This window comes from Pleuronectes platessa, chromosome 9, assembly GCF_947347685.1.
Source record: "Pleuronectes platessa chromosome 9, fPlePla1.1, whole genome shotgun sequence".
Taxonomy (NCBI): Eukaryota; Metazoa; Chordata; class Actinopteri; order Pleuronectiformes; family Pleuronectidae; genus Pleuronectes; species Pleuronectes platessa.
In genome coordinates, this window is record NC_070634.1 from 11,783,414 (window position 1) to 11,810,143 (window position 26,730).

The window sequence follows — 26,730 nt, forward strand, 5'->3', positions numbered from 1 at the left end:
TCTTTCGTGTTTTCAACGGATCGTTTCTTTGTAGCTGTACCCCATCATCATAACGACATGTCCTAATGATGAACAGGCTTTTGAATACCTGCTTTGATTCCCACAGTGTTGTATGTCTATGGATATCTCTACAAATCTCTACTCTAATCAGAGCTCGACCGATTATGACGGCCGATGTGAGCCATTCACAGATATACCGATATTAGCGATGTTTGCCATGAACACTTATTTTACAGACTAAACAAAGCATTTGTTTTTACTCCCTTATATCAGTTTCTGTGTCCACCCCCCGAAAAATCCACATGGGTCAGACTCAGAGAACGAAGAAGTCATGCACACATTGTGCTGGGCTTTCGGGACCCCATCTGTCTCTCTACTGCTGCGTCCAGGTGAGAAGTTTCACTCTCCAGACTCTTTGGGAGGTTTACTCTGAGACATTACAGACATGTCATAAAAAACAAGTAGTGTTCTGTGACTTGTGGAGCTGGGAGGTATTTGCTGGGATTTGTGAAGGAGAAATGCAGCAGCACTACACCAGAAACTAGTCAAGATGTTTATAACCTTTGTATGTCAGATAACTAGCAGCATTACACAAAAACCGCAGGGCAGATGACCATGTCATTTGGTAGGAAAATGCAGTACGTGTCAGGAAAGAACCCATTTCAAAATGATCAGTAGGCGAATGCAAAATGTTGTTTATTTAAGTCTTTTCAAAAGTTTCCCTTGATTTCTCAGAGAATTATTCATGGTTCTTAATTTTTTTTGTTGATGTTTTATGAGTTATGTGCAATTTGGTGCAGACCCATATAAAAATAAGGATCAAGTGAATTTAAATTGTTTTAAGAAGGCAACTGCTGGGCCTTGGTGGAGGTATATGCTTCAATTAAGTTTGATGTTGATAATCAAAACACACCAGTGAGGACGGGACATTACATTGTTTTGAATGTGCAAAGATTGTTTTTGTTTATTTGTCTTGGGTCTATTGCCATTGTTTAATGCTATTGTGGTGCTATTACTGCTAAGTGAAAACTTCATAAATGAGGGAAAACGGAATCACATAAATAAAAGCCACAGCACAAAAAAATGAATTCAAATATTATAGGAAACATTTTTATTAATAATCATAAAACGCAGAAAAAAACCCATTAATTCCATTTGTTTCATTATAACATCTTAGGATAAAAGCACCGACATCGAACAGTAACAAGTTTTCCATGAAAACCCGGGGCCTTTTGGGAAATAGGTTTGCCGTTATTGCACCTCAAACCTGCCCTGGCTTCACCAATCAGAGATCACGATGCACAGACTGCGGTTCACGCTCGGCTCTTTTAACATCGGTTCAACTCAACAGAGGACGGTGAACCTCCTTCTTTAGAGACACATATCAGACAGAGGCTTTGTGAGATGAGGAAGATGCTGACAGTTGTGGCCGTGTCACAGCTTCTCCAGATCCGAACGACTCGTGTAAAGCCAATTAAAGCTGCGTTTCACCGGAGAGGCTGCACGTCTGTGACAGTGAGAATAAATCTGAGGAGACCTGACTAAATTGTTACCCCCACATACACTTAATGAGGATCTTGTCCTGGTCCTGAGTTTGGGGGAAGAGTACTGAGGGACTTAATCACGCCACGAGATGGTGAATAAGCTTGTGGCGTGCTGTAGTTTAAATCTTTTGAATCATTAAAAGCATCCTGGGAAGTTCCTGAGTTTCAGACCTTTGGCAGGATTTAGAGTAAACAGCCTCGGCTCTCACAGGTTATCGTGCGTTCATGTCCCAGGACGGGGATGAAGCTGGAGAACTGCATCGAGGCTTTAAGGTCCAATCATGCTCATGCACCAAAGGACTTTGATCACAGCACCTCACCCCTTTCAGTGATTATACAAGAGGCGGGTTCAAATCGGTGTAAAATAAGTGTGTCCATGAACTATTCTCACCGTCACACACATCACAACCCCCCCCCACTCGACGTGAGAGAAACGTCTCTAGGTTAGACTGTATTATCCAGAAAGCCGCAAGGCGAGCTCGTGTTGACTATCGTTACCCATGAAACCCTGCAGCACAACAGGGGACAAGCAATGTTTTCGTATGAATAGCTGCAGTTTCCTCGTTTTAAGTGAAGGAGAGCACCGTGCTGTCTGTTCTGACAAGTAGTATTAAAAAACCGACAGGAATCTGAAGACACAGCTAGAAGCAGAAGATGTAATTGTAATCGTATCAAACATCAAGAATAAGAAAAATCATAGCGTCAGACAATAATTACAAAGGAGTTCTCAGTGCTGGTAACAAACGGACTCTATTGTCTCTAGTTATGTTCTAAAACGTCTCTCTGAAAACACGCTCGTGTTCACGCAGTGAGTGCACAGGACAGGAGTTTACTATAAAGCTTTGATTATTATTAGTCTAAGCTCCCTTAGATATGCACCATCAAGTGGGAACATAAAACCACACACAATGAGCGTAAGTGTATCCCACTATCAGAAAAAGAAGCTTTGCTGCTCACACACACGCTAACACAAGTGCTTTACATCAGCATGTCTCACAGTATGCTTACACTATATGGGAGGGCCTTGTCAGTAAGACATTCACTTTAAGCACCAGTAAAGATTTCATTGTCTGGAAACAGAAGCACCATTTTTCCTGCAGAATCTGGGTTGGTATATATATATATATATATAAAAAAGGAAATAAAAAGAAACGGACATGAAAACTTCTGGTAAAAATCAAGATAACAGTTCTAGAGCTGGAATCTAGTTATGTTCCAGTCACAGCACCTTTGTGTGTTGATTACACAGTTTGTGAGTTTCTAGTTCTGTGGCGTGTGTTTTTAAGACGCCCTCCATTAAGGTCGTGCGATGGCAAAGCTTCGCTCTTCCCCGGCTTCAAGCCTCCTGTTTAACAGGTTATATTTAAGGGGTTGCAATGCCAGCACCAAAATACCCCTATTCACTTATATATATATTTACTCATTTATACACATAGACTGTATATAGAGACTTATCTTATATAGCTTTCTGTTTTATGCTGGAGACATACAAGGGGATAAAAAAAAAAAAAAAAACGTATGTACAAAATCAGTGTGTCTTGTTAACCTACAGCTATGTGACTTACTATTGAGAAATTGGCCGGACACATGTTAAAACAGCTGTGTGAGTAACATGAAGAGAGGCCCCTGTTTACACAGTATCCATCTCAAGATGGCGTCTACACTTGTACACAAGGCGTTATTAAACAAAAGCACATTAAATAGGAGAAAAGGAAATGCCTAAAAAAAAGGCTTTTATAAACGTCCCTGTGTACAGCACCAAGTGTTCGAATTGTTTTTATGTTTTCATTAATAGAAAATAAATAAAATCAGGCACAGTCCAAATTTAGCACCATGGTTTTCAGACTGAGTCAAGTACACACACTATTGCATTCTACACTGTCGACACAATTCAGGATTAAAGAAAAAATAAAGAGAAAAACAAATACCAAGGCAAAAGAAAAGACTGATGGCATAAATATAATCATCTAAATTATACACAACTATACAGTTGGAGCATGAATCACGTTCACAGTACAAACATTGTTTACAAAAATAACAAATTACACAATAAAAAACAAACAAAAAGGTGTGAAAAGAGTCCAGTAGTTCGTTGTGGTTATGTGTTTCCCAGTGTGTGAGGATTTGCTTGCGCGAGTGTGTATCTGTCTTTTGTGTGTTGTGAAATGTATAAACCAACATTTTGCTTAAACCTGCGACAGCAGAGATAAATATGAATAAGTTTAGGATGAGAAAAGTTAAAAAATTCCTGCTGTGGCTCCACAGATTAGTGTGACTTATCAAACTGACCAGAGGAGGAAATATTCACAATACAATAAGTTCAATTGTCTATGGTTTTACTATTTTATCTTTTACACCTGGATTCAGTTTTACTTGCAGCCACACACCCCTGACCTGGGATTCCATAAGTGTGGCTGACAATACACAAAAAACACAGAGCACCATCTCATTAAATCAAATTCCATTGGTCTTATTTAAAAAAGCATTAAAATATACTGTGCTAATGAGTCCGACTCAGTGTTATTATCACCCCTGGAAATGATTCACCAAATGTTCAAAGTGAGTTTGACGTCAGATCATTTTCTGTGAAAGGTTAATTTACACACAGATGTTCCCTCAAACTCTTCATGTGTCCGTTAGAGAATGTGAAATGCACCTGATTGTTGTCACCAGAGAAACTTTCATTGATATGTTAAATATCTGATATTAGAAGATAAAACACTGAAACAGTTTCCATTACTAACAATGTGAATTAAATGGTTTGGCCGACCTTAAAGTGAATAAAGAAAAAAATAGAGAAAATCATTCACATAACCAGAGTTTATGGGGGGTCAATAATCCAGCCAGAGTGTTTTTGCTACACGAGTAACTATCTTACTATCCAGTGTGAAGTTAGACCGAAATATAAAGTTCCTCAGTTCATCAAATATGCTTCAACAAACACTGAATTTTACTGAAGGAAGAAAACAAGCAATAGAGCATGCATGCAGAGAGGAAAGGCTGCATGACATGTGAACAGAGTTCATTGAACTGGCCTGTGTGTGTTTGTTTTAATGTGTGCACACACACAAATTGAAATTTGGACAGAGGATGACACCAGAGGAGATTCAGCTCTAGAAAGTTGGACTGTGTGCTTTTATCGGTTGATAAAATCAATCAGAACTGATTCTTTAGCCGAACACTAGTTGCTATAGTCGTGACTTGGACAAATAAATGACAACCTATCATAATGTTGAGGGCTTTAAGGTTAGACAACAGAATCATTCAGGTCAGTCAGTGCTGGGCAGCAGCCAGTACTGAGCTCAAATCACCATAATCTGCGAACAACACTCACATTTACATGACAGTACCAATGAATTCTGCTCAAGCTAACCATAGTGGTGGTGCTGGTTAGTGTGTGTGTTTGTGTGTGAGAATGTGTATCAGAGATCCCACTAAAGAGGCCGGTCTTGCAGGCTGCTGGGTAGTGCAGATATTTTGAAGCACCAGTGAGTGAGGAGAGTGCCTTGGTCCGCACCTGGACATTTGCATAGTTCATTTTTTGTTGAGGTAGTTTTCATCAGTTACCTGGTGGAGCAAAGTAAAAAAACAAATGAGTTAAAACAGAACCAAATCATGACACTGTCAAAATCCTAATGTACCACCCAGCACACACATAAAAACAGTGTTAGAAAAATGTATTTTAATTTGTTCTAGAGTTGCCGTGGTAGTCAGTTGTACACAGTTTATTTTCTTTTTATAGACACAAGACTTTGGCTCATTTATTTGTATCAGTGGTGGCTCTAACGTCACAAATGATCAATATCGAGTCTGATACTGGAGTTAGACAGAGTCTTATCGAATGATGAGGAGAGTTTATCATCATGGATGATCAGCATTTTGAGTTAAATGATAATTAAAACGAGCAAGCGGGGCAGAGCTCATTCTTCACAATGAGAGCTTCAAAACTTCTAAAAGTCCTTTTATGTCATTATGAAACTGATCCAACACAAGTTTATTATCCACTGGGTGAAGTTCTCCATCTTGGCATCCCTAATTTGTTCATAATAATAAATTGGGTTAATATAACTTGTTCATTTTAATTTGAACTATCATATTTCATTTGTGTTTTACCAACTTTTGTTCTTTGATTGTTCAACACATTTTTTAAACCTTAGATCTGTCTTACCTTGTTCAATCAGAACAACAGCTTGTAGGATCACAGGAAAAACAGGTATCCTGTCTCTCAATCCCTACCAGTCTCTCTCTTTCTCTGCCTCTCTCCACCTTCTGATTGCCCCTTTCCCTCCCCCCTCTGCATTCTCCCACCTCCCCTTCCCTCCCCAAAACCCTATCTAGGTCGGGAGCCGGGGAGCTGGGAGGTGATGTAGTTTCCATGCATGCCCTGAGTCCTCCACATGCTCCCGCCACCACCTGAGCTTGTGGCCGGCGGTGGAGGGGGCAGCCGGGGGGAGTAGTGCACTGTGAATGGACGAGACGAGGAGGAGGTGGACAGGGAGGAAGAGGAGAGGGAGGCAGCGGCGGCGGCAGCAGAGACAGAAGCAGAGGTGGAGGAGGAGATGGAGTGAGAGAGGGATGACTGTGCTCTCTGGTGATGGAGAGAAGAATGGGATGGACGGGAGGAGTAGAGGGGGTCTGACCGGGACGATGGTGGGGCATCAGAGTGCATGGGTGCTGAGGAGGAGGGGACGCTGTGCAGAGGCGGTGGAGGGGGCAGGGACAGCGTGGGAGGAGAGGGGCTGTGCAGCACTGACTGAGTGCGGCCGTGCTGAGCCTGTGAGAGCGGGAGAGGTGAAGACACGGATGTCAGGCGTGTAGAGGGCGGCTGGGGGGAGGTGTGCTGCTGGGTTTGGGAGGAGGTAGAGGAAGAGGAGGAGAGACTGAGCAGAGAGCTGAGGCCTCCAGAAGCGGGCAGCGCTGCCCCAAACTGATGGGAGGACATTGTTGGAAGCACGTGGTGAAATATACCTGCAAATCATACAGTAGAAAATGGAGGGGGGAAGGCAGGGCGAGAGAGTGGAGAGTGGGGAGTGGGGGGCAGATAATAGTAGCAAAGAGAGCGAGAAGGAGGGGGGGACAAAGAGAGAAGCAGGGCTGAGCCAGGTTGTGCATAGCGCCAAGTGAGTCTTTAGACAAGCACACACAAAGCAAACTGAGTCAGTCCACTGTGGCTGTGGTTGGACAAAACCAAATCCACAGGGCCAATTCAGGATCTTATCAAACTTAATCACAACAGTGTAGATTTTCTTGGTATATTTTAACTTACAGGTGAACTGACTCTGACATACAACTCCTAGAGATACACCCATAGAAAATGACAAAGGAGTAAAGTATGACTTGGGTAAAACATGTTAGGATTCATGGCCAATTACAGATTTCAACTGTCGTTAAGAATTCAATCGGACAAAGTGCAACATTTTCCATGGGTGTTTCCAATTGCAGCACTCAAGCAGCCAGTCCATGTCAAAGCGAAGCAGCAGACTCAAACTGTCAGACTGAGTCCGACATAACGACAGCAGCAGTAGGCCTCCACTTACCAGGTCTGTGACCTCAGACTGATCAAGTTGACCCCAGGTTAAGACTAAGCCCTCACTCTGCCTGGTCAACAATACAGAGACAAAACTATACGTGATAATTTAATCAGCGATGCTCACCTCCAGCCGCTCCCCCTGCCAGCCCTGCACTGGAGAAGCTTCCCATGGCAGAGTGTCCATTGACGAGCCGGGCGGTCCCAGAAACAGTGGACCCGCCTGTCTGGGCCCCGAACAAGGATTGTAACACTGATGCCCCGCCAAGCGGGAACTGAGACCCCAGGTACTGTCCCACAGACGACCCCGTGGTTGAGGAAACTGCTACAGGGCTGCCGCCCACCTTCCCACTCAGAATTCCCCCTCCACTGGTAGCAGCTGCAGAGATGAAGAGGTTCTGACTGGCCGGGCTGCTGCTGCTCGTCTTCAGATCCCAGTCACGGGGGGTCTTCTGCTTCTGGATGGCCTGGCGCTGTTCTGAGCTGCCACCTCCTTGAGCTCCGCTGCCTCCACTTCGGCTGCCTGCCTCCTGACTGAGGAAGGGATTGGGGGTCATGTAGCTGGACGACTCTCCGTCACTCCCTTTTCTCACTTGCTGATGTTGTTGTTTGTGGTCAGAATCTGAGTCTGTCCCCCGGCTTGACCCCCCCATGCCGAAAGGGGAGCCCCCCTGTCTAAGGTCAGAGTTGGGTTGCTTTAGGTCTGATATAGGTGAAAAAGTAGATTTCCATTTGCTGGTAGAGGACAAGGAGGATGAAGAGGAGCCATCACTACCTGTGCTGTTTCCACTGCTGCTACCAGATTTTCTGCCTGGTGGTGGAAGATAAAAAGAACAGTTGACATCAAGAAGCTTTTATTTTAACGTGAATTCAAACATTTTCATCAGCATACCTCTTTCATTATCCCCTAATCTACTTGGTCCATCCCTGCTCTCCAAGGATATAGTAGCAATTTTTCTTTCAATTCTGGAGGACAAAGACAAACTCAGTCACAGGAGGCTTCAAAATGTGTGTGAACATAATAAAAACTGCAAGAGTTGATGCAATCAAATGACACAAAGTCATATTCTTTTATTAAAACATCAAATTAGATAATCGATTTGCAATAAAAGTAGGGGCACATTTTGCAGTTGGCATCTGGATATGACACATCAACTAATAAAACTTCGGAGCTGAGGCAAATATCCTGCAGCTATAGAAGAAACCTCACAACAAGGCAAGGTCAGCAGGTATACTGTTATTATCACAATGACTATTACCGAGAACTAGAGCTGTCAGCGGGGTATCCTGAGTCATCGTCATCTGAGCTGGGGGGTGAGGAGTAACGACTTGTGCCATTGAGCTCCAAGGGCCGCTCTCTCTTCAAGATGGGAGGCTGGTCCATGTCAGGCCCACTGGGGCTACGGCTTGATTGTTCTGGTGAGGAGATGGCAGAGATCTCCAGAGGCTGGTTGATGTTGTTGACCTGTTGGGATGAGGACATGATGATCACACCTAGATGACACTTATGGATGAAAATAGGTTGAGAATAACCACCTGCCTGTAAAGTCAAATTATTGCAGCACATGGCCTTATATTATTGACTATGACTGATAGTATTATTGTCATCATTATGCAACTTTATAGAATCCTAGTATATTACAAATCGGCACTTTAACAATCAAAATAGCTTCATATTGCTCCCTGCTGGTTTCCATCTCAAATGCCTCTGGTGACTCACCATGGTGTTAATGTTGAGTGGTGATCCTGAGGAGTGGTTGTTGGAGCTGAGACCAGGGAACGACTTCCTCTTTGGGGATCCGCTGGCCGTCACAGGCCCCGCAGAGCTGCGTTTTCGTCTCCCACGCTTGCGTCCCTCCTGAGAGCCGAGGCCGTGAGAGGAATGTGATGACAGCATATGTGTGGGGTTTTGTGTGTACTGTGTGCCAGGCGACTGGTGATGGTGGTTTCCATGGTTACTATTGTATCCCTGCTTGGCTGAGTTGCCAGTGTGATGGTGGAGGCGTGATCCTCCGGCCATGCTGCCTCCACTGCCTGACGAAGTGGAAGACGTGGATGAGGAGGACGAGGAGAAGAAGATTCTCCTCCGCAGTTCACTATCCTGGGGCTCAGTGTCAGATTCACCTCCCTGGCGGTCTTGTCCGTCTTCTGGAAGAATCCTTGGTGGTCCGTCTGCATATTGGAGAACCCCTCCAGTACTGAGTGGGGGGCTTTGGATGGGACCTCCTCGACCTATGGGTCCCGTCAGAGAAGCATTGCTGTGTGGAAGCGGGGATGAAGAAGCACCATTATGGTCCTCAGGGTGGGGACCTCCATTCATCAGCCCTGAGCTGGTTGAATATCCTAGAGAAAGGGATAAAAATACACAGGAGGAGAAGAAAGGCAGTTATCAAATTCAGAACAGAAGCAATTAATAATATCTTAGTCATTATTATTAGGTTTGAATGTATGAAAACATTGAGTGGTTAAGAGGTAATCCTCACCATTAGTCTGGCCTGACTGAGAGACGGGACTGGGAGTACTTCTCTGAAATTATGGACCCAAAAAATAGATTATGACATGAAATCATAAATAAAAACCATGTAAAATGTGAGTAAATAGCTGTTCGTACAAACGACGTGTGTACATCAATCTAATTTCATATCATTATACCAGCAGGGCACCAATGTTAGTGGCCTAAACTAAGGTACGAGATGGGGCCCTGTCAGAACCTTTGTCCCATGACAAAAAAATTGAACAGGAACACTTTCAGTCATTTTCAAGCTCATTGATTAATAGAGATAACAAAAAAATGGTGACTGTGCCAAGGTGAAACTGTCGTGAGGGTACTCACCAGTCTCTCAACTCGACTGGGTAGCACCACGCTGGCCAGTGGAATGCTGACAGGTAGTTTACTTGGGTGGACAGTGCTCAGGGGGATGCTAATTGGAAGGCTTGTGATGCTGCTATCAACCTGAACAGATGGACTCCTTTCTTTACAACCCTTTAAAAGAGACCAAAGGAAAATGTGTTGACGGTGAGAGAACTGAAGATCACAAGGGAGTTAGGAAATTGAACGGACCGTAAAAGAGAGATCAATGTTTACCCTGTCTGAACTCTTCTGTGCATCCAATGTATTGGGAGAGAGGCAGTTCTGTTTGGCTCCAAGTGGTGAGTTAACACCAACAAATTCCCTGGAAAAAATTTAAACAAAACACAAATGGGTAAGTTTTACTTCCACTAGTTAGCAATTTGTTTTTTTTAGGGAGAAACTTGAAGACCTTTGAGAACTGGGAGATTCTAGCGCCTACCAACCTGTGCATGGTCAGCCCTGGACCTCTTAGGTATATTGAGGCAGTTGGGTCCTGGTTAAGGTGCCGCCGCAAGGCAATCTTGGCCGGGGAGAAGCGTGTGTAGTCAGGAAGAGTGTGAAAGGAGCTTTGCTGCCTCTGCCGAGCGTCAGGGGCAGCGGGTACGATCTCGTGGTCGGGAGAGATGGGCAGGTAGCGCGAAAGAAGCTCTCCCTTTGAGCTGGCGCGGTCGAAACATGAGCTGGTGCCATTAATTGAAAGCTCTGGGCTGACACCATTGAGGGCTGGGCCGGAGGACAGGCCGAGCTTTGAGGAGTCCAAGTCTGTGGAAGAGCGTGATTCCAGGCTCTTCCTGTATGGGGAGCCATCACAGGGGCTGTACGACTTGAGCTGGAGCAGCTCCTGTTGCCGCTGACTTTTCTCAAGCTCCACAATGCTGATCTACAAACACACACCAGGGGGAGCCATTACACAGGAAAACAGGTATCCAGTGATGATGTTGACATGTCTAGGAAAAAAAGTGATTCAATAAATCTTCAATTAATTTCTCTCTCAGGTGATAAGCTTAACGCCCATAAATATGTCTGAAGAGACAGAGCGACAGATGAAGGAGGGGTGGGATAAAAGAGAAAACCGCAAATGTGGAGTATTACAGTAGATGAAAAGAGAAATTCAAGCATTTTGAAAGAGATCTGACAGAATCATGAGGTAGACTTTGTACCTGCAGCTCCAGACAGTGTCTCTGTTTCTCAGATATTTGTCTGCGCAGTGCTTGCTTCTCCTTCAACAGACTCTCTAAACACAAAGAGCCCCAATCCAGCTTCAGCTCCTCACATCGAGATTTCAACTGAAAAAACAAACAAATCTGCAGTTATTGATTTGCTTTTCAAGAATACTCAAGGAAAAGTAATCATATTAATAATGCCGGCCATAATCGTAAAACCTAGAACAGGAATAGTGTCAGGTGTGAATTACTGGAGATGATGCTGGAACAACTAGGTTTGGGTTACAACACTAAAAGGCTCTGAGGTCTCACCAGTAGCAGGCTGTGGTCTCTCAGTAAGGCCATGTCTCTCTCAAGCTGTTTGGTCTGCTCTTTCAGCTGACGGTTGTGAGCCGATATCTCCTTCTGGGCCTGCAGCAGGTCTTCCGCAGTCAGGGCTTTCACTCCCAGCTGCTCATACAATCACAGCACAGACACACACATAAGCTTTTTTCAGACAAGACCTGCACGTAAGGTCCAGAGAACTGGGTACAGACTTCAACCGCAATCTGCTTTTCACATAGGGACGACACAGCGGAAGGTTTTCCGCACAGACACGTTCACAACAGCAACAACTTTGCTGATGCTTTTGTTATCAGCCTGCTAAGTGTATTCAGGGTATGATCACTGTAACAAAGTTTTGGGCATTAATGCTTCTGTGTATCATTGGACGGAATGGTTTTATAATTGTGATGGGACATTTTGTATTTAGATAAGTTTAATGAAAGAATGACAAATGTATATATATATATAGAATGTTTTCTGCAGTTAGACTGGTGACATTCTGTGCTGATGTGTATTGGCTGGAGACTCCTGAGCCTGCTGCTGAAACAAAAGGGTTTTCACAGCAGGGGCTATCTTACTGTCTGCAACGGGGTGACCATAGGTGTTTAAACGGCGCAGACGAGGGGGTCTGAGAGAACGACGGGTCTGGGAAACAGGTTTCTTCTTGACACTCAGCAGAGGCCTGATGGAAATGTGTAGTGAGACTTCGAAGGGGTCCTCATTCAGATTGAGGGTGACCAAATCTAAGCCTGAAGACAACACGCAGAGAGCTGATTGGATAAACATTCTACCTCTGTGAAAGGAGGGGCTTATTTAGTATAAATCAAATGTGATTCCATTGTTCAGAGCCATTGACTCAAGTCTGAAAGTGACAAGAGTGCTCTGGCCCCTAGCCGCAGCTAGGTTGAATTGTATGAACCAGAAGATAATTGTCTGTCGTGTTATGTATTAAAAATCCCAATACATAATAAAAGAACGTTAGGATGGATCAAGGACTTGACAGGAGAAGTGCAAATTCCTGGATGTCGGTACAAGATAGTTTATAGGAATGTTGTGTTAAAAGGACAACACAGTCGTAGTTCCTACCTCATCTAGTTTAGTCTGAAAGAGACCTTTGATTCTGTCCTTGTGAGAGTGACAGACAGAGTGGAGTTGCTCTGCCTGTCCCGATAGATCCCTGTGTTTTTGCTGCAGAGACATAAACAAGAATACAGTTAAGTGGATGGACCAAAGCAGAGCAATCAGCAATTTAAATTAATGTTGCAGATATATAAAATGTTCTTGACTACATGAAACCTAGAATATATTTAATCAAAATTGCAGGAGTAGCCAATCTGTAGCGTATGTAATGACATATCTTAATACCTTCTCCTGTTCTAAAAGCTGCTGCAGGTTGGTGCGGTACTGAGGAGTCTTCATGTAGGCCATAAACTGGATGTACTGAACTTTGATGTTATCTGCGAAAAGGATTCAAGACACGTAGGGAGAAACGAGAAAACACAAATCCATCATTAGTTAGACCGAAAGCCACATCTACAGTGATGTTTCTAATGTTTTCTACATTTACAGCTGACATCCACTCTACTATTTATGAATACTCTAGGATTGTATTTCAGTCAGGTGGGGCAGAAACAGAGACCTTTGGAGAAGGTGAAGCAGACACCCACGATTTCTTCCTGAATTGGTCTTATCAGTTAATCCTTATCTTTCCCTGATACACAACACTACTATTTTATGATCCTTTTCAGGAACCAAACAAATGGCATCAGCCTCGACTAACAACAGGGAATGCAACATGGATAATGAACACTGCTGACCTGGCTGTCTTTGCTAGCAGCTGTTGTGCAGCTAAATAGCATTTGTAAAATGCTGTAACTGCCAACATGTGCAGGAGGCATTAGGATGGATTATTGTTACAATCCCCATAGGAAAGTGCATGCTAAGTGTACATAAATTACTATTTCTGATTCCGACCTAAAACATTCATCTAAATGGGGAACATTTTAATAAAATTTTTTATTAGTGTGTACATATCCTTAAAGTATTTTTGATTCAGTCAAGGTAACGACTGTTATCTCACTAGGCTTTGTAACTCTCCTTCTGTAATCATTTTTCTGTTTTGTTAACTTATCATAAACAGATCCCCTTTTCCAAGTTGTTTTAACGGTTCAATGTTAATCAAATGGATTTCACAGACTGCATTTTGTTGATATAGAGTTGATCAAGGTCTGGTGCATCTTCGTAGGCTTACCTAGCAGCTGTTGCAGACCAGGTGGAGTCGGGCTCAGCAGCAGTTGACTAGAGGGATAGTGCTGGACTTTGGGAGGTAGCTGGTAGAAGGGACTCTGAGGTGGCCGGTATGCATCTGCACACACAGTAAGCATGTTGAAGTTAAAGTAAAATGAGGCAGTGATGTGGTTAGGAGGACATTTGTCTCTTCTGTGATACGAGGCATATCTCATTATGTGTGTGCGTGAATGTGTGTGAGCTCTGACCCTGGGGGGGTGCCGCAGAAAGGGTCTTGGCGTGCAGCAAGTCCAGCGCGCTCTGATTCTTCTTGTTTTTCTTCTCGGCAGCCGGGGCAGCTTTCTTGGGTCGGCCGCGCTTCTTGTTGTTCAACTTTCGACCTTTGGACAAGAGCCGGGTTCTCCTGGGTTTGGCGGGGGGCTTGACCACTGTCACCAGGCTAGGACGCTCTTCCTCCCCGCAGGAGTCCTGTTGCTGTAGAACGTATAGTCACACACATATTTACACAAAGAGGACAGGAACCTCTCCTTGCAGAGTTAAACAGACTGAGGTGTAAAATGACTCATAATAGAGCAAAATTGAAAACATGTTGTGTAAATCATGTCCTACCTTGGTTTGTTCTTTCGGTTTTGTGGGCGTGGTACTATTGCTTTTATTGTCCTTCGTGTCTTTCTGCTGACGTCGCCGAGCAACCTCTTGCTCCTCCTGATACAAGATGAACCATTTTAGTTGTTTTCATTTTAATACATACATTGAGGGACACTGTGTTTAAACTGAGGAGGAAGAGCAGGACTTACCCTGAGTTTAGGATTTTTGAGAGTATGAAAATAGTTTTCAAGCTGAAAAAGACAAGAAGAAGATTAGATATTTGGGTTAGGGTTAATTATGTCTATTGATGTTATTATAGAAAACTTTTAGGTATTATTTTTAGTGATTATTCCACCCAAGTTCAACTAATCATGGTGTTAACACTTATAAATACTGATTATTCTTTTGTCTGGAACCTGATTTCAAATGTCCCTGTAACTACAATAATCCTTGTTTAATCACAAAGCAAACAAATATTATATTCTTTTATTTAATATCTCTCCCATTAAATTTAAAATAAATGTGTAAAGTCAAACTCATTCAGGACTATTTTTAAACTAAAGGATGCAATACCTGTGACATGATTTTGAATTTCATAAATTTTGGTAACTTCAGTGATTTCTCTTATTCATGCTTCAGCTTTTTCACTTTCCACACAACACAAGAGACTCAAGTGACATTTTATATATATATATCCAAATATATAGTTATTGCATATTAACAAAAAAACACATTCAAAGCTGCATTAAAATGGTGGTGACAATTTCATCCTTGTGTTTAAAGGCTGTGCTGATGTGTTACTTTAGGTACTGGTGACACATGAAATACAAAAGGTTATCACAGTGCAAACCATTTTCTCCTTTACTTCGACAATAAAACTGTGGAAATAAAGATAAACAGTGTAAATATGATTCTTGCTACAAACAAAAACAATACAAATGAATGCTTCGGTGCGTTTGAACTGCTACCACAGGGTCTTGCCACAAAACATTGCATTGTGGCATTCAAGTTGTGACGTGGTTGAACTTTCCTTGGAATAACGCTGCATTTTGTGGCAACCCTGCTGCACTGCCAGAATGGCCTCATTGAAGTGAATGAGTGGGCTGCATATTCTGATAGTACAGTCTGTGCAAGTCTGCAAGTGGCCTAACTATGTTCAGCTTGACCAAATGCCATTCTCTGAGGGACAAAAAACTACAGCCACATCCCTACTGTGACACTGTTACTGCTTCAGTTGCATTTCAAGAAGTTCCACCACCAACACTATTATAAAGAGCGAGTACAGTTTGTACAGCTGTCTATGTCAAGTGGTAACACAAAACACATCAACAAATGCAGATTGTTACCAGCACCTTTTAGGCAGCCTTGCAGCTGTCTCACTGGGTTTCCCACTGGTTACCGGGTATTACTTTAACCTACTGCCAGAGTGACACACACACTTCAGTATTATCTATTGGGCTTGTTTCACCATGCGTAACCCTTTGTGTTCTCTCCTCAGATTGATAACTCCTGAGACTGACTCATTAAGAAAATAACAGCTGCTGTTACGGAAGCCTGCCTCTTGAGCTGAGGTTACTGTTGGTGTCTGATCTATTATGTATTGGCGCATTGTAGTGTTTTATTATTCACAACATTCCCTCTGCTAGTAATTCTAGTCTCTGCATTTGTGTCCACCTCTAATAACCAGTTACACGAGCAGTGATGAAGAAAAGTTTTAGGACTTACTATGGTGCGGTCTATGGTGTGCAAGTAGTAGGAAACTGGTTTTCCAGTCCAGGACACAGAGCCCCTCAGTGGAGAAAGCTCCACCACACGCATTATTGTGCCAATATCTGCAATACAGACAGAAATGCATACACGTTATATACTATACAAAAGAAGCCTTAAACAATCAAATCTGATTTTTTTGACCGATCGCAATACTTACCACTCAAGTTTCGACTGTTTATTCTAAAATTTAAAGGTGCAAAAGGTTTGGAGGAAACTATTTTTCCACCTGCGAAATAAAAAGCAGAAAAATAAATAAAGATTTATTTCCATTGTATTACATTTTAGACACTGTGCAGTCAAACATTGTTACTTCTTAAAAAGAAAACGGGATTTTTTTTCTCTCGAACTTTTAACTTAATATACTTCTTCTGTTTTTAAGCTCATCTAAATAACCAATGGCTATAATCCACAAGGAGTAACCACAATCATAATTCAGTGTTTAGCTTCAAAATACTAACCTTCCTTCATGTTTGCAAAGCGCTCCTTCAGCTGGTGATCTACCTCTGGACCAAAGGCAAAGTTATTCACAAAAATAATACTGCAAAACAGACAAAAGGGATATGTTAAAGATCTACAGTCAACAGCAAAACATTTGTTCACCAAGCAAATAGTACATTTTGAAACAGGAATATGTTGTAGCAACATTGCCACGGGACAAAAAAGTTAATTACATTTCTTGTTAACATTTCTAATGGGAGTGCTGCACAGGATGATCTTTATCTGGGTGACCCGAGTTAAACTTGTTCACTCAACATGGTGCTAGAGACTTTATACCAAACATCAAAATATTCGAAATACTTTTTGCCAGTGAACAAACTTTGATAGTTTAAAAAGTTTTCCAATGGTACCAAGGACAACATTTCCTAATTCCATGTATCAGTCTAAACTTAGTTAAATGTGTAATGGTGTGAAATGTATGGAGATTGTGTCAATCAGACCGTTCCTGTGACAAAGATTGGATTACCACCTTGTGTTGGCAATTCTTTCTTTCCATTCCTCAGAGAGAAAATCCCCTCTCTCCAGCTGAAAAAAAAGACTTGGGGTAAAGAAGCTGAATACCTTCGTACCTACTATGAAATATTTGGTGAGTATAAGTGTAAACGCGACACTGAGTCAACTTACTGTGTATTCTCCATGTTTTTTCCCATACCATTTCATCCACTTTTTAAATTCTTTATCCATGGACTAAAAGAAAGAATTTAACATATGATTAATTTAAAGTGCTCTGTGTGTGTACTAGAGGTGATTGCAAGAGAGAAGGATGATGTACTTATCCAGAGATTTAGAGGGTATTTTACAATCATAACTAATGCTGAGCTTTTAAGTTGTATTTGCAGCCGTTTAATTTAATTGAAGTGAGACTTCTTGCACATAGACACATTTAGACTAAGAGAGGTCCTTGTACTAGTTTGCAGCGTGGCTGTTCTTAGACATGTTTATTCCAAAGTGACATGGGTGTGTTGCCAAAAGAAATTAAAAGAAAAAAGAAAACTGAATACTAAGGTTGAAACCTGTACGAAGGCTGATCAGACAAAGATGTCCCACGGTGGAAAGACTTTTTGTCAGACCATGCTGTTAAATTGCCAAATCTATCTGCAGATGTAACTGCACTGCGTCAACACATCATTTCTACTACAACGACTAAGGAATGTATTTTTGTCAGAGTGGTGTTTTTAGAATGAATTCAGCTTTAGTCTCATGTTTCTCTGCTTCCTTTCTGCAATACCATCTGGTCCTGTGAGTTTTAAACGTAGTTACCTCTGCATAGGTGGCTGGAATGTCTGCTTTCTCCACTCCATAGTAGTGTTTACAGTTAGTTGCTGCTGCAACCTGCAGCACTACCTGTCCTACTCCTGCAAACACGAAACAATTTAAAAGTTATAGATTCTTATCTTATACTAAAGTTATATAACCAGCCTGTCAACACCAACATCCTGACCAAGTCTTGCAACTCTACCCATCTTGTCTTTTTAAAGAATCAACACCTTATGGTGTCTTTTTTTATCCACTGCACTAAACCTTCTTATTCTCCCGGAAACCTGGATGTCCCAAAAATAACAGCGGACTAACCACTGCCGAGGTCAACAAAGGTGTCATCTTCCATCATTTCCATCTCGTCAATGATCTGAGCCACCAGGTCAAAAGACGTCTCTCCGTACACCTCAGGGGAGAAAGGCTCATAGTTGTTTAGCTTCTCCGGGTCGGTCACTGAGTGGTTGTACACCTGCTGTAAGATGTGTCTTAGCAGTCCGTTGGATGGACGCTTGTTCAGCTTCATGGGCTGGGTTGTCCCCTTCCACTATAAGGAGGGATTCACATTCATTACTATACTTATTCACAAACAAAAACATTCCAAGCAAGTCATAGATGCATTTTGCTTATGCGTTAACATACAATGGGCATTCAAACATACGCCTAAATCAGCATTCATTTCAACCACTATTGGAGAAGATAAAAGGAAAAACTTTACACAGGATGCTCTCTGAAAAAAACTAAATTCGATGAATGTTTTGTCTGGACACCTATTTCTATATATATAGAGATCATCGGCTCTGAGGAAAATCTTGATTAACAACTAAAACCCCAAATCCCTAAATTCCTGTATACATACTGTACAGGATGGCATGTGTCATAAATTTAAGTCACAAATGGCCAGAGTTCAATGTAGACGGATACAGTATTTTCCACTTTTAGTGTTTTACGTTTCATAGCAGCTACACAACACTGAAAACCCTTCACACAAATAGACTCACTAGCTGATGAATGCTGTCGATGGCCCTGTTGTACTTGTCGCACAGTCTCTGCATACTCTCGAAGCTGTAAAAAATCATAAGACACTAAATTAAACGAAATCATTTTGTATAAGATCAAATCTAACTTGCCAATACAACATATTTTCAGGCGTGATTTCACAAAAACATTTAATCATAATAGTCATTTCAGAATGATCTAAAAAAATAAAATCAACGTGAGCTAAAGATTGTCACGTGACCCGCGGCTCACCATTTTGTGTCGTAGTCAATGAGAACATAATTTTCCATTGCCAGTTTGAGGTCTGGGATCTCCTCACACACCCACCTACAGAAAGTACACACATTATACCATAAGTTCATCATGTACTTGTCACTGTCACTTACAGTACATGTGAATGTGGGCACAGAGTACATGAGTCAGAGACTAGATATACTAACCGTATGGTCTCGATGATTTCATGAGCAGCATCATGATGTTTATCCTGAAAAACAGAAAAGAGGGACACCATTCTCATCAAATTCAAAAGAACTACAAATTATGGTCAATGCCAGAAGCTGAAATTGAAACATCACCTCTAAAAAAACAAAACAAAAAGTGGACTGGATTATAGCCTCCATGTTCAGTGTATATTTCATACTGCACTGCTTTACAGGTTCAGTGTGTAAGATTTAGGTGAAAGGGATCTATTGGCAGAAATTGAATATAAAATAATCTTTCACTTGTGTGTTACATCTATATTCTATTAACTGTTGTTGTCTTTACCTGGAATGGACACTTTATGTCTAAAAAACCAAAATATGGAGCGGGTCTTCTCTATGGAGGCTGCCATGTTTTTTACAGTAGCCCAAACTGGACAAACCTTTAGAGTTTTTATGACAACTGAAGGCTACAACAGGTTCTCTTCCATGTTTGGGAGGGGAGGGTGAGGTGTGGGTTGTTCATCTGCAGCATGCAACTTCACCAATAGATGTCACTAAAATCTACACATTGAACCTTTAAAATTTGATTAATAAAGTAGCAGGTGGGTGTAGAAAGCATAAAACAGTCTGTTCAACAATTCCCTTGAATTATCAAAAGAAATCTACAGGCCAGGTAGCACAATACAGAAAACACAGAAACCCAATAACAGCAATACACTTTAACAAGCTTCTATTGGCTGAGTATTAATTGCACAGTGGACATTTTAACATAGACACCAGTCTTCAGATATTAACCCGATTAAAAGTAATAATCAACTTAAGAGGTGGAGTATTCCAATCTTAGTCGCATTATGTAGACATGTATAGGTCTTAAATAGCATTAAAGTCCTATGAGTTTTTACTGCATATATGTAAGTTCAAACATATATGTCAGTAAGCAACTGCTTGACGCCGTGATTAGACGATGCTCTCTACATGTAAATGAGAATATGAATGGAATATTCTTGAGACATTCTGACCATTGTTCAAAAATAACTGCCTCAGCTCAGTCAATTCCACAAGTCATTCTCTATTTACTTCAGTCACCTAGCTTCTACCAAGCGTCACCTGGCAAATTGCCACTATGACATTATCCTGTAAAATACCTTGCTAAACCTGGGAATTTAATTCCCCTCCATGTTGTTGAGTCCTTCAGGCCCAGAGGCAGCAATGCAACCCTTAATCATGATTCTCCCTCTAACCAATATCTTCTCTGAAATGATGTTTTCACGCTGGTATGCGGTTGCCTGTTTACAACATGTGTAGTTCGGAGTGTTCCTCCAAAACAATTCAACCTTAGTTTCATCAGCCTGGAAAACATTCTCGCGGGAGCACTGTGGAATTTCTTTGGCAAACTTAAGGCATGCATGTGCAGTTTTTAGGAGAGAAGCAGCTTCCTCAGTAATGTCCTTCCATGGAAACGTTACTTAATGAAACCCCAAACAACGATTTACCATTATAGAACCATGAGATATTAACCAGCTGCAATCATTAAGCCTTAGCTGATACTCTGGGCTCCATTTTTACATTTCTGATCATTCTGTTTTGTGCCCTTAAAGTCATCTTAGCTGGATACCTACTATAAATAAATCATGTCCATTTATAGAGTTTGTTGACTGATGAATATTCAAACTCTTTGAAATCCCTTCCAAACCCATTTCCCTCTTCATGCAAATAAACAATTATTGATCTGAAGTCTTTTGCCCACACTCTTTTGCAAGACACTGACTAGAGTCCTGACTCCAGTTTTCTTTGTTTCCCTTGTTTGCCGACTTCAACTAACAGACTAATTTATCATGCAACAGTTTCATTATACATTTTCATTATACATTTTCATAAAACACTGATCACCAATGAGGACCCAAAGGAAGTGCTGCTATTTCAACTCAGACATGCAAAACATATAGAGCTTTGAATAAAAAAGCTCGATATCCTAACAGCCAGGATTAGAGATGTACAGCAGTCAAATAAAAGTTATTTGAAAAAAAATAAAACACAACTATGAGTTGGGTACTTCAAAAGGGCACTTCATATTTAAAACTCTGTTGAAAAAAAACGCTGTATCTCGCAATGTTTACGAAAGTGAAACAGGCAAACCAGCCAGGGTGAAAACAAAACCTCCTTGGCAGAGTTTGTTTTATTGAAAAGCAGCATGTCTAGTGTTTAAAGACACCTTGCTTTTTTTTTTTTATTCCCATTACTTTAAATGGGGCAAAATAAACATATTTATCCATTTCCTATTTCAATGGTGTTTTTATTATGCCACTAATGACTTAAAGATGATCACAACAAAGTAAAGAAACAGCATTTTGTTTTTCAGAAGATTACACATCACACACAAAAAATGGGAGGGTCCCGGGCTGGTGAAGAAGAAAAAATATACAGGCACACTGAAATTACTTAATCGAAGCTACACATTAACATCACTGCATCAACATCTGACAGACATAATATCCACTGCACACACAACTGTGAGAACCACCACTGGACTCTATTTTGACTGCTAAGAAACTCTGTCAGTGATTACAACACACTATTACACAATTATGTATGTTCAGTGTTGTCACGGCATTCGGATTAGCCTTAATTTAATGGCTTTGTCAAAAAACAGTCAGCAAGTTGTAAAAGTGGCTTTATGAGACACGAAGTCGATAAAACGTCCAGACAACTTGGTCCAGACCTTTTACAGAGAAGCTAAAGAATAGAAAAACATCGTACAAAAACTGTATTTTAATGAGGGCTTGGACAAAGGGTGGTATATACTGTTAAATAATATTTTGTAAAAATGGCCTTAGACACAAATTATAGAGTGACTCATAAACCAAATCACTTTTTGCAGTAGTTTTCAATGCAGACACCATGTATCTGAGGTTAAACCTTTGTAAATCTAAATTAAACTTAATTTCACCTGGAGTAGCTCTAACCTTCCTTCAGGAAATGGCCTCAGTAAATTCAAGACTCAATACCAATTTAAACCCTTTCTGAGGAAACCAATTTAAGTTACTCTAGTTTAAAAGTCACTAAAGTCTAGATAAAATCTTAATAAAATTAGATAATATACATTTTATTGATCACAAGTAGGGAATCTATAGTTACTAATGTTAGCTGGAATGCACAATTCTGTGGCAGTAAGAGGGCTCAAGTTACACCCAGAGTGCAGCCTGCCTGAGCCTGTTGCCGGAGCTGACCCACTGACCCACTTTCAGTCTCCTTCCACAGTGCAGTGCCAAGGAGAGCCTCTGGTGGAGGGGAAGAAATGGGGAAATGAAAGGGAGGAGGAGAAATCAGAGGGTAAAAGAAAAACAGGGTAAAAGGAAAGAAAGTGAAAGTGAGAAGAGCTGGAAAGTGTGGTGGTAGGGGGGGTCTGGCATTTGTCAGCTGTTAGAGGACTGGCACAGCAGCCCCAGCTAATGGCTCAGAGCTCACAGCCTCGCAGCTTCCCGCTCAACACTGCCCGCCACTACTCTGCAAACTTCCGCCAAAGCTCAAACATGAATGCGCACACACGTTCAAAGATGTATGACAACACAGGAAATCGTGTTCTATTTCTGTCAGCACAGAGTTCCGGTTCTAACTTCATTATCAAGCCTAAAGCTAGCAGTGCTGCTAATAAACCGAAGGAGCTACAAATCTATTTGAACAAAGAGCAGGCACAACAGATATAAAACACTGTCATACTAGAGAGGGAAGGTGTTTGATGTGTGCGAGTGTATTGAAGACTGTGAGAGCGAGAGAATGAGATGTTGAAAGGGGGGGGGGGGGGGTCACCTGCTCGTACAAAGACGGCACACAGCAACACCAGCACAGGGCTGTTGCTAAAAATAAACACGATTTGAAAGAGAGCGTCACACACAAAATACTGGAGACTCTCCTCTCTCCCTGCTACGCGTACGACTGATGCACTTGTGACTCCTCCCATGGAAACCACATTCAGTCGCTCCTTACATCAGTGCTCTGTGTCGTGGTTGTCTGGGGTTTTACACCACGCACTGCTCCACTACGTACTGTATACCTCATCAGCCCTCGAGAACAAATGACTAAGGCAGGCGTGCCACTCCTACACTTGCACAACTCCTACCACGAAATACAGCTCACACAGTGAATCAATATATGAAACAAGATACTTGGGCTTGTTTTTCTTTCTGACTTTTAAGCAAAGATACGCGGAAAATTATCATCAGATGGTCACAAACATATTGCTCCGTGGGGGATGCGTCTTGACAGATGAGCGCAGCAGGTCACATGTTGATGACACAGAGACTGCAACACAGCTGACCTACATTGGCAGGCTGCCTGGCTCCAACTTAGAAACACTGTACAATAAAAATCACTTCACTAGCCACAGTGACAGGACAGCCATTATTATGGTTTTTCACATTTCAGTATGCTGTGGTTGCAGCACCACAGCATACTAAATGTTATTATATATGTTATGCCTCTGATTTTACTACAGTAAGTGCAGCCTTTAAATAATATGTGAAGTCCACAGGTAAGGATCAAACCCAAACACACTCCGTAGCACTTATCTAGCAGTGGTGTGCGTTTGAAATGCTATGTAGGGCTGGTTAATGCCCACACCCACAACCAAATGGACAAAGAGCTGCACCACACCAGAGGTGTACTTCATATGGAAGCATTTATAGATGCACAGATGTGGTCACTTAGTGAGACGGGGTGAGACGGGGAGAAACAGACGAAACACAAAACCAAAGAGAAAGAAAGCCTATTTGCATGGGCTGGGTTCTGACAGCCTGCCTTATTCTCCAACAGCCGGTACAATATCCATTTTGTGTGTGTCAAAACACAGACAGCACATTGTCCATGCTCTGTGGGTGAGATAAGCAATCTTAATGCTCTGTGGGAGAGAAGTATGAATCTACACGGAGTGGGATCTGTTGCTGCCAGGGGGCAGTTCAACAAGGCTAGCAACTGATCATGAAACGTGACTGGAAAAACACATTGAAGAGATAGTTCTCCCCAAAAAAGGAAATTCACAAATTTGAGTCTACAAAACACTTCTGGAGTCTCGGGGGTAAACTTTGTTAGAGCAGAATCCAAAACAATTAAAGTCAAGTCCTCCTTCTTCAGATGTAATGAAACAACAGAAAAACCACAACAAGCCTCCATACTGCTCCTGTGGCGTCAACTAAGTGTCCAGAAGCCACGACATTCAATTTCGAAGGAAACTACATTTTTAGCTGATATCTACTGACGAGGTGCATTGCTAACGTCCTCCAGCTTAGCCACTTCTGGTGGACGTTTAGGCTTGAAACATGGTGGAAATCACCTAGTTTTGAGTCGAATAGGAATCTTGCTGCTTCTGGACACTTGGATGACATCACACAGGCAGAATGGAGCCATGTTGTGTATTTTCTGTTGTTTATTACATCTGAAGATCGGTCACTAGTCAGCTACACTGTTAACCCCTGAAACCCCAAAAGGGTTTTGTGGACTCAAACACTTCAGATAACAGATAATTTCTGGGTGAACTATCCCTTAAAGGAATTATTTTATTATAGCATTGTTGAAAAGGAGCAGTCACTTCCACCCTCCTCCCTGTAGAGCTGACCATATGGACATGGGAGGAGGGACGAAGAGAGGAAGTCTTTCCCCTTTGAAAACAGGAGGAGAGCTGAGCATAAATAAGCTCCATATTGCAGAACTCTACATGCAAGCCCATCAGCTGTTTCTAATTCAGCACATGGCCCAGTATAAAAGAGATCATGCAAGTCAAAACTTTATTAAATTCAACACATACTTGTTCCTATGTTTATCTTCACTCAACCATAACATAAGGAAATGGGCAAGGCTACAAATATCACACTCTGGCGTGATGTACCGGGAGGGTGAACTCTGTGAGCCAAAGCGGAGAGAAACTTCTAACTCTGACTCAATGACTTGAAACCATTTCGGTACCATTACTGGAATAATGGAATTTACACACTAAATGGTGAAATGAAGTAACTACACCACCAGATAAGGTCACGTGGGTGGAGAGGAGATATACGAAAGACTTCACAGACATTCTGAGAAATTCAGTCTGTGCTGTCTGTCTCACCGCAATTACTATAAAGGAGAAGCTCTGTTTAGACTAAAAAGCACCACAGTGCCTGCCACCGCTTCCTTTTCCGCTGATCTCCAATGAGTCAACGGCAACCAGACACCGAGGAGCTGACAGCCTGCTGCATGGAAACACAACTAGAGGAGAAAATAAGTCCCTAATTAGACCAGTGTGACTATAACTGGCTCGTGCACAGACCGATCAGGGGCTCGGTGGAGGTTTGAGAGTTCAAACTACCATACATACCCAGCTGGTCTCAGTCGTAGAGATGTCAAGAGATTAAAAAAAAGAAAAAAAAACTAAAAAGGCACTCGAGGAATACAATACTGCTCCACACAAGTGCAGCACTGACTTCAAGGGACACGAACACAAACACATAAACAGTACATATTTCTATATGGATTTGTGTTGTTCGATTGTTTACTAGAATCACGTGGTGGATCCAAGGATAGAAAACCGGTATAACACAGCATTGTTACAATTTGTGTGTCCTTACACCATGTGTTACAGCAAAGACATTAAGGTTTAGAACTGAGACACAATACGGAACAAGTAATGTAAGGACACGGTGGCTGAGGGGTGGGGGTTGAACGTTGTGTGTTTATGTCGCTGCAGTTACAACACACCTTTTTGTAAATGAGTGTTAACGTCTGGCTCTGTTATACTTGGGGCTACTTTACTTAGATACGATAAGTCAAACACTGTATGTTTTCAATTTCCGGGACTTATTGGTCTGGGAAACGAGCTCAATGTGTCAGTGTAACAGGCTGAAACACGGCGGCTGTCACCGCCTGGACCAGTATGACCTGATTCCCCGGACGAGCGTGCCGTGGCTCCCTCTGCTAGCCACTATTAGCAAAGAGCTAGCTAACAAAGACCAAAACAGAGAGTAAATGTGGGTGTGTGACGGTTGGGTTCTGGAGGGGTAACACTTACATATACTGGTAAAGGCCACGGGTAGCCTGCGGGTTCTGCTCCGACCGGCGATTTGAGCTTGAGCTCCAGCTTTTCTCCCATTCTACACTTCACGGCGGCTTGGCTGTGATGGATGGTTAGCTAGCTAGGCGCTGCTCTCGGTTAGCCAGCTGGTCGGTTAGCGAGCGAGCTACAACGTGAACATTTCGTGGCACCCAGACGTTGGAAGGCGTGAAATAAAAAAAACGACGTCGACGCGGGTTACTTGGTGAGAACGCAGACGACGCGGCCGAGTGTAGAAACGTGTCCGACTCGGTTTAACGGTGTGAATAAAATTCTTTCTCATGTCCACTGGCAATAACACCTCGTCCGTATCGCCGCCATCTTGCCCGGCATGAATAAATATGGCAGTGGGCCAGTGGCAGCGGAGGAGACGCAGACGTCACCAGGGGGACTGTGATGTCAGCGAGCGTGAGCACGAGCGAGCGCACGTCCCACGACGCGTGACAGCGTAACCACAGCTCAGTG

At 42.2% G+C, this 26,730-nt stretch overlaps 2 protein-coding genes across 4 annotated transcripts; both read right to left on the reverse strand.

Moving 5' to 3' along the window:
- Positions 1–1,084: 1,084 nt before the first annotated feature.
- LOC128447582 (putative protein TPRXL) lies at positions 1,085–7,184 on the reverse strand. The gene has a single exon (XM_053429753.1). The coding sequence runs from the start codon at positions 6,484–6,486 to the stop codon at positions 5,875–5,877; it is 612 nt and encodes a 203-aa protein (XP_053285728.1). The 5' UTR covers positions 6,487–7,184; the 3' UTR covers positions 1,085–5,874.
- On the reverse strand, positions 1,085–26,603 carry dot1l (DOT1-like histone H3K79 methyltransferase). Of its 3 annotated transcripts, XM_053429749.1 has the most exons (28): positions 26,224–26,603; positions 19,206–19,249; positions 19,018–19,092; positions 18,768–18,831; positions 18,085–18,313; positions 17,773–17,867; positions 17,137–17,199; positions 16,982–17,037; positions 16,473–16,552; positions 16,172–16,240; positions 15,970–16,076; positions 14,454–14,495; positions 14,266–14,361; positions 13,905–14,130; positions 13,661–13,774; positions 12,775–12,866; positions 12,496–12,597; positions 11,398–11,535; positions 11,083–11,208; positions 10,366–10,802; positions 10,157–10,244; positions 9,905–10,054; positions 9,555–9,597; positions 8,792–9,414; positions 8,331–8,536; positions 7,964–8,037; positions 7,199–7,882; positions 1,085–5,111 (listed from the first exon to the last, which is right to left on the reverse strand). In XM_053429749.1, the coding sequence occupies exons 1-28, from the start codon at positions 26,302–26,304 to the stop codon at positions 5,104–5,106; spliced, it is 4,212 nt and encodes a 1,403-aa protein (XP_053285724.1). In that variant the 5' UTR covers positions 26,305–26,603; the 3' UTR covers positions 1,085–5,103. The 3 variants fall into 3 exon arrangements, with proteins under 3 accessions (XP_053285724.1, XP_053285726.1, XP_053285727.1); XM_053429751.1 differs by lacking the exons at positions 16,982–17,037; positions 17,137–17,199; positions 18,768–18,831; ... (1 more) ...; positions 19,206–19,249; positions 26,224–26,603 and having other exon boundaries at positions 18,085–18,226; XM_053429752.1 differs by lacking the exons at positions 16,982–17,037; positions 17,137–17,199; positions 18,085–18,313; ... (2 more) ...; positions 19,206–19,249; positions 26,224–26,603 and having other exon boundaries at positions 17,773–18,078.
- Positions 26,604–26,730: the final 127 nt, after the last annotated feature.